General features: G+C 41.4%; 1 protein-coding gene across 3 annotated transcripts; it reads right to left on the minus strand.

Moving 5' to 3' along the window:
* Nucleotides 1-508: 508 nt before the first annotated feature.
* LOC109300191 (rho-related GTP-binding protein RhoC-like) lies at nucleotides 509-3,372 on the minus strand. Of its 3 annotated transcripts, none has more exons than XM_019520805.1 (3): nucleotides 2,993-3,372; nucleotides 1,721-2,552; nucleotides 509-747 (listed from the first exon to the last, which is right to left on the minus strand). In XM_019520805.1, the coding sequence occupies exon 2, from the start codon at nucleotides 2,450-2,452 to the stop codon at nucleotides 1,766-1,768; it is 687 nt and encodes a 228-aa protein (XP_019376350.1). In that variant the 5' UTR covers nucleotides 2,453-2,552; nucleotides 2,993-3,372; the 3' UTR covers nucleotides 509-747; nucleotides 1,721-1,765. The 3 variants fall into 3 exon arrangements, with proteins under 3 accessions (XP_019376350.1, XP_019376349.1, XP_019376351.1); XM_019520804.1 differs by having other exon boundaries at nucleotides 1,721-2,429; nucleotides 2,993-3,371; XM_019520806.1 differs by having other exon boundaries at nucleotides 1,721-2,365; nucleotides 2,993-3,365.
* Between the last annotated feature and the right edge of the window lie 4,622 nt (nucleotides 3,373-7,994).

The raw sequence follows: 7,994 nt of genomic DNA on the forward strand, positions 1-7,994 counted from the left end.
GGAGCAGGGGTTGGAGGCGGCAGAGAGGGAGCTGGGATGGGGGTCAGACAGAGAGAGACAGAATGAAGATCAGAGGGGCAGGGAGAAGAGGAGACAGTTGAGGCACAAATAGTTGGCTTCTACTGAAGATCAGTTAGTGCATATGTTTAAGGAACAGAGTTGAAGGCAGACCACTAATTTATGCTACTAATACCTACAAAAACAGTTCTGCACAGGGCCATGGTATTACACTATCCAGTGTCTGAATTATACCAGTACTGCTCCCAAGGCAACGTTATCAGTCAGAAAGAATGGGCAAGAAAAAATCCAGTGCAGGTGCAACTTAATGGAAGAGCTAGTCTGTTAAATCAAGAATTCCTGACAAAGATTTTCTGTATTCTGCTTGATTTTTTTTCTGATGCCTCAATGACTGAGCCAACACTGAGAAAACAAAAAGACCGACTCACTTCATGTTGTCCTGCACAACAGGCCATAATATGCTCAATAAATTGCTCTGTGCTTCTCTATATCAGGATTTTAAGGTATTTATTGAAGTACCGTTTTCCATTCAACTCATCCTGTATACAGCCTTTACCTCTGTAGCCAGAACCTAATGAAGGCATCCAGCACCAGCCGTATCCTGCCACTACAGTTCATCTGCACTGGCTTCTTGAAAGTCATTCCTGCTGAGATGTCTCCATCTTGCTCTGCCTAATTGATGTCATGGTTTCTGGCTTTCTCTTTACTTCATTGTTTTGTCCACAAATACTAGAGAAGGAGAAAAAGATATAAGACAAGTGCAGAAATGTAAGGAGGCACAGTCTCAGAAGAGGCCTCAAATCTCTTCCTCCATTTATCAGAGCCAAAGCAACATACAAATTAAGTAAAGAACTTTATTATTTGGCAGACTTGTGGTTTATGGAAAGGATGGACACTGTTGCCTTCACAGCAGCTAGCATATTAGGTCTGTAATGTTCAGGATGCAAAGAGGGAGAAGGTTTGACCTTGTGCTACAGGCATTGATCCCACTGGACACCTGGCAAAGATAATGCAACTCATGCTTGTATTTTGCATGTGGGCCCCTGATCCCATCGATACCATCCCATCCGTGGAAGCATGTAGAGGGGACCTTCAAACAAGTGAAGCTTTGCCACCATGTTTCCTTAACACCAAAACCATGCTGACAGGGTTGAACAGGGGCCACAGGATAAGAAGTAATGGGTGCGTCTACACATGCATTAATACGCTTTTCCTAATGTACATTAAATTTAGTACATTTGATGCAGGATACTAAATGCACATTAGGCTGCCCTAATGTGCAGTAGTGCAAGCACATGCTTTTTTAGTAACACTTAACGTGCAGGAGCTTATTTACTGTGCATTAGTGCAATAGCATGTGTTTTTTACACAATGCTTTAATACCCAGTAAAATAGGCTACTGCACATTTAAAGCGCATGTGTAGACATGCCCAATATAGAGTAACATTAATCACATAGCCTTAGTGGTGAATTTTGGCTTTGGCCTGCTCTGAGACCCATGCAGTTCTGGCATTTTTATCCCCAGTTGGTTCCTGAGGGGACAGGAGGAAGCAAATCCCACTTACGTCCCATCAGAATGGCTTTGTGGAGTTTCTATTAGAGGAATACTAGATTTTTCTTGGCTATACATGTGCTTCCATAGAGGACAACCATCTGGTCCTATAAGAACATTTGTGCACAATTCATGGGAACTCCCACATACCTTTTCACTTCAAAAGGTTAAAGAGCAAAATAAGTTTTGTTTTTCTCATAGAACTTCACAGGATGTACACTGTTTTCTTGTTGTCTTTGCTCCATCCTGTATTGCAGCTTGGCCAATTACTTCCAAGAGTCTCTCAACACCTTCTTTTGTCTTTGCAGAGCACTCCAAGTAGGCATATGCCCCAATGCTAGCAGCCAAGTCCTTTCCTTCTGCCGACCTAATCGGCTCTTGTTCCATCATGGCAAGTCTTTTCTGGACACTCTCATCATTTCTTAGTTCTTTCTTAGTAGCCACCAAGACAATGGGTGTCGTGGGGCAGAAATGTTTGACTTCTGGAACCCAAATATCAAGGATATTCTGCAGTGAATTTGGATTGTCCACTGAGAAGCACATTAAGATGACATCAGTGTCTTGATAGAACAAGGAGCGGATGTGCTGGACATTGATTTGTCGCTGCCCTGCCACATCAAAGAGCATCAGCTTCACCGGCTTTCCCTCAACTTCAGTGTCAGTGACATAGTTTTCAAACACTGTTGGCTCATAATATTTGGGAAACTGCTCCTGGCACAAAGTGAGCAAGAGGCATGTCTTGCCACAGGCAACATCACCCACAACCGTTAGCTTTTTCCTAAGCGTAATCATCTTCTGGAAGATAGAACGGGTGCAAATGAATTCCTTCAGCTTCAAGCTTCCAATGTTTAGCAAATACCTTTTGAGAGGGGAAAATTGCATACATTTAGCATTTTTCCCACTGTATTATTCTATTCCATTGCTAATTTTTGAAGTCCTTTTGTATCATTTGCCCTCACAGTTCCTCCATGTGTAGCATCACCTGCAGTTTTCATTGACATGATTTATTCTGTCTTTTAGACCAAAGAATGAAGATGTGGACCTAACCCAGATCCCTGCATGGCCCCAGTACAGAACTCCATTTCTAACTTAGGATATTGCCTCTAACTATATAGATATATATATATTGCTGTTTTCCTCTTCCCCTATTTGTAGTCATTTGGACAGTTCTCACTCCATGACAGTGTTCATTTTCTAAATAGGATGATTTCATTTTGAAAGTGTGATGGAGCTTGAGGTATTGTAGCTAGATTTCATCTCCTATTTCCCCTGCATCCATGAACAGTGACATTTTATTATCACTGGCCATATCTACCCTTTACAAATGTGTGTTCCTGAGGAGTCTGTTACCACTGCAAAGTGATTCTCCCCTCTTCATCTACATGTCATTATGTTACTAGAGAAAAGAGTAGTGAGACTTACCAGCTAGTGATTTCAGGTTTGCTCTTCTTTCCTTCCTTGTAGATCAAGGCTATATTGGTTTCTTGAATCTCATTATCTCCCAGAGGTTCTTTGGGAGACAGTTTCCACCACTCTTTAGAGACAGTCATTATCATTACTGCATTTAAAGGAATATGCTTGTGTTTCTTAATTTAGCCAGCCAATCAGCAAAGAGAAATGAATGAAATCATTGTTTTTAAAAGCAGCCTACTTTACTGGTAATAATGTACTGAGGGTGGGGAATATAGGTTGCACAATCTTGTGACACACCATATTGAGACCGCTTGGTATACTTCCTCATTTCTATTGCACAAGGCTGCTGCTTTAAAGCCTTGCTGTGGCTAAACAAATTGTATATTATTAAAAGTTCCAAGATAAGATAATTTGGTTCTCTCATATGTTTCCTGTGCTTTTACGTCTACTGCCTCTATTACTTGTGTGCCTTTTCTCTGAGAATATGCCAGCCATGTTCATTGCCTGTTTTGAGCGCTTGAATCCCAGGAAAACGTCTAATTTATTCCTCTGTTTTCAAATATTTGAGAATTGCATTTTGCCTTCACAGGGACCACTGAAAGCCATGACATAATGAAATAGGCATTCTGGTAATTAAAAATCCCATAAAAGCTTCTCTTCCATCAAATATCAATGTACTGATTACCTTGCCCTGTCTTCCTTTGGGTACTTAGAAATTTTGTAGCACTAGGCTGAAAAATTATTTGCATTAAGCCAAATGCTCCTTTACTAATTTACTGAGATTTTTGCATTCACCAAGTTCCTTCACTTTCTGGAACTCAAGTGAGCAGAGAGAACTCAGTGTGCAAGTATTAGCACGTATGATTTCCTTAGCACACGTTACCCCACAGCAGGAAATGAGTTTTCTTGCCTAGTCATTTGCGAAGTGGGAAGGCACTGCCTTCCTTGTGGACTTTTCACACTTTTCATGTACATTTATACTTGAACACAAACTGCCTGGGTTATATAAATGCTTCTAATAAAACCTGTCAAAGGAAAGAACAGTAGGAACCAATATTATCTGAAAATGGGCTCTTGATAATTTCACGTGGGTTGTCATCTCTAAATCAAGCATGGCCAGTTAGAGTAAATCACTGAAATAAAACCAGAAAACTGAATTTTTAATCATGAGATCGTCACATAAGAAGATCGGCATTGGTGTCATACTGTTATCTCATGCTTTATCCATCTGCTGATCTTTCATCTTCTGCTTAAGCAGAAGGCAGGCAAGAGTGACACCTTTTATGCTAATTCAGATACAGGCTTCCCTCGCTTTATGCAGGTTCTGTGTGCGCAAATTTACTCTTATGCGAGGACCCTTTTTATACCAAAAATTCGTTATATGCGAGGTAAATTCACTCTTATGCGATCGGTGTGACGGAAGCCTGCAGTCAGCTGCTGTGTGCAGTGCATTGTGGGAGTGATGCGCATGGAAATATAGTCTCCTGTGTGGATCCGTGCTCCTCGCTTGTGGTCTGTGACACGTGTTTCTGTAGTTGCCTCCCCCATTATGACGTCTAAGCATCCCACTAGCTTATCTCCTACCCCTCTCCCATGTCCATCAATGAAGCACAAGAGAACTTCACTAACAGTGGAGACAAAACTGGAGATTTTGAACCCTGCAGAAGCTGGTGAGGGGCCCTCTGCACTTGGTGAGTATCAAAATTGTCTTGTAAAAGTGGTAGAAATGGGTCTGGGGGTCAGTACAGTCAAGGTCCTGGAACGTATCCCTATTTGTTACATTGTAAAGTAGGCTCCCTTTATGCGAATTTGAGTTATGAGCCGTTTTCCAGGAACGCATCTGCAGCATAAAGTGAGGGAAACCTGCATAAGCTTTCAAAAGCAACATCTTACTTGGTCAGATGTTATGACCAGGGCCTACTTCAAATCACGGGCCCAGCTCACAGCATGATGGGCTCCTTTAATCTTGGAGTTTGGTAGAAGGGCCTGTTGGCCCCACTGCTCACTGCTTGCTTCTGGTGGCCAGGAGGCAAAAACTGTGGTTTAAAACATGCTGTGTTTTTTGCCTCCTGTTCGGTCAGCAGCACGTGGACCGATAGACGCCTCCACCAATAGCAGTGGCAGGAACTCTATGATTAAAGGAGCCACCACGCCATGAGCTGGGCCTGCTATTTAAACCAGGCCCTGGTTATGACAAGGCAAGCTGCTGCTTATGAAAGCTTGTGCCTCTCTGAGTTAGTCTGCTAATTAGGTGGTACTCTGCCCTGCTTTCTGCCTGACTTCAGACTAATGTGGCTAACTGCTTCTGTCTTCTATTTAGAGTGTGCCAAGCATTATCCCTTTAGCTCAGTTTCCAAACATGGATGGAGTTCCCTGTTTTCCTGCACTCGCACAGTTCTGATGCTGATCCCTCTTTCTATTATTTCCTTCGATGCATCGTTCAAACAGGAAATCAAAACACGTATACGTATTTCCACTTTCAATTGCTGCCTTCTTGAAACAGTCACATTTTTCAGGAACCACCTGAATACCCTAAGCTCCAAAGAAGCGTAACAAAAAGAAAAATCTCTGTTTAGACATTGAGTCAGTTCAGTGCAGGTACAACATAGCTTCAGCATCTTCATCTCAGAATCAGATTCCTTTTATGCCTCAACCTTAAGATAATGTTTATAGGCTGAAGACTCTGATGCACCTTTCTGCTAAATATGGACTATTGATTGTTATTTAAGTTTCATGTTTAAAGGTACAGTATCTTTAAACTAATTATATTGATGGGGATATTCCCTTTGAGAACTAATACTGCAGCCTGCTCCTGGGCAACATTCTCAGACGTCATTAGGAATTTTACCTAAACTTAAAATTGTGTTAGATTATAAAGCTGGGTCTAATGCAATAATCTACCTTATTCACTGAAATCACTGGCTACTTGAGCGGGGGGAGTAGTAATTTTAGTGGCTACTGCACAGCTTCTTTAAGGTGTGAGAGCAGAATCAGGCCTCTTGACTTCAATGGGACTATTCCAGTGAGAACAAAGCCCGGGGTAAAGCTAAAGGCCCAGAGATAACCCCTGCTGGCACTCTGGAAGGAGCATAGACCTGTGTGCTTTGAAATTACTAAACCGCATATTTATATGCTCCTTATTTCAGCTGATCTGATAAACACGTGACCATTCAGCTGCTTCCTTCACGCTCTTGAATGTAGTCCTTTGATGACAAAATGACAAATCCTAACTTGAATTGGGCTTGGAAATTAAGCAAGTTAAAAACAAACTAATTACCTAAAGAGCATTCCCATGTTTTCTTTCTGCTCACCCCGGTACAAAACTTTCCATTACTGACACACAGGAACAAAGGCTTTGACGTATCTGAACAAATTGTTGGATTTCCACAAGATGGCACTAAACTCTAATGAAAAAATCAAACCCAGTTTTTGTCTCCAACCTTGAAGAGGTTCAGGATAGATAACATGGTTCAAGAATTACCAGTATACGACAAACAACTTCAGCTTGTCTTTGAAAATGATGCGCATGGTTTCTACAAAAGTGCTCCTTACAGTATGAGACGCAAGTGTTTGGTCCACTGCTAGGAGGATGAGTCCTCTTGGGATGCAGGATCTTTGTTCTTCGAAAGTGCTGCTGACTCCTGATGAAGAGTTAGACATGTGAGCCGTTACAGTTGGTTTAGCAGGGTCCCACCAATTTGAAATCTCATCAGTTAAAGGTAAAAAGGCATATCTGATACTAAGGCAGGCAAGGTTTTTTGAGTAGTGATATCTTTTATTAGACCAACTGAATAGCTGCGAAAAAAAAAGTTCTTAGCAAGCTTTCAGGTGCAATCACTCTTCTTCAGGTATAGGCAGTCTCTGCTGGTCTGAGACACCAAGGGATGAAAGAAGCTAAAAGTGTGGTAGGATGTCAGCGAGCATGTAAATAGGTAGAAATTAGAAAGACAAAAGGTAAAGTAGGGAAGGGAGGCAGATGAAAGGGAGGGGTGGGGGGGAAAGGCCAAAGGGCGACATTACAGTGATAGAATACAAGATAGAAAAGAGGCTGTCTGTGAAAAAAGAAAACAAAACAGGATCATATAACTTAGAAACAGAAATAATCTACTAAATCATCAAATCCATCACCTTGCAACAACAAGAAAGTGCCCCTGGACAGACAACAGGAGAAGGAAGGGAGAGATCCTTGAAGATTAATTGTATTCTAATGTATAAAAACAAATGAACCATAACCACATCGTTGCCTTATTGAAAATATGCTGCTGTAATAGTGTATAACGCAAGTAACCTGTCAACCCAACTTATATAATTAAATGGTTTTTTTAAGTATGGTCTTGGGCTAATGCATGTTGAATCCTTGCACACAGGAAGTTAATTTATGCTCTGCACAGAGGTCTGTAACGGTTAGCATGTGGGTATTCTTTAGATCCAATCTTGCAATGCAAGTGTCCGTGAAAGGACTAAGTTATGTGAAAGATTTATCAGGACAAGGCCTTATGGTGATACTGGACAAGGAAAATGGACTGCAGTAAGAGCAGGATACAGCAGAAGGGGTAACAGCAGATGACCCATCACCTTGTAAGATCATATTAAAGTTCCCAGCCTGATCCATCTGTCTGGCAGAGGATTTACTATGGCACCCATCGTCAAAATATCCAAATATCTTGCCCTCTGCTTCCATTTACATTCCACATTAATTTTCTGATTACTCTGCCTTCCAAATACTGCTGTAAATTAAAACTCGGAGGGCAGATCAATTACAGTCTACTACTCGGAGGGTTTTATAATTCCTCAGTAAAAATACTGCTTTCGGGCTAAAACTTGACATCAGAGGGATTTATGCTAAAGGAGGAAAAAAAACAGCATATTTGAGAAAGAGGTGGGGGGAAATGGCTGATCTTGTTTTTATTCCATGAATCCCCCTGCTTTAACTGACCACTCTCAATAATCCCAGAGGATTCCAGTTCCATTTGGTTTAATCTTTAAGGATCATATCTGGTAAACAGTGGAG

This window comes from Gavialis gangeticus, unplaced genomic scaffold (assembly GCF_001723915.1).
Source record: "Gavialis gangeticus isolate Ggan-Ray unplaced genomic scaffold, GavGan_comp1, whole genome shotgun sequence".
NCBI lineage: Eukaryota > Metazoa > Chordata > Crocodylia > Gavialidae > Gavialis > Gavialis gangeticus.

Excerpts from the sequence above, each read along its gene's own strand:
- LOC109300191 (XM_019520804.1), bottom strand. The coding sequence starts at position 3,126 with ATGATAATGACTGTCTCTAAAGAGTGGTGGAAACTGTCTCCCAAAGAA. Across the intron at positions 2,430-2,992 it reads AAACCTGAAATCACTAGCTG|GTATTTGCTAAACATTGGAA; the intron begins GTAAGTCTCACT and ends CCCTCTCAAAAG.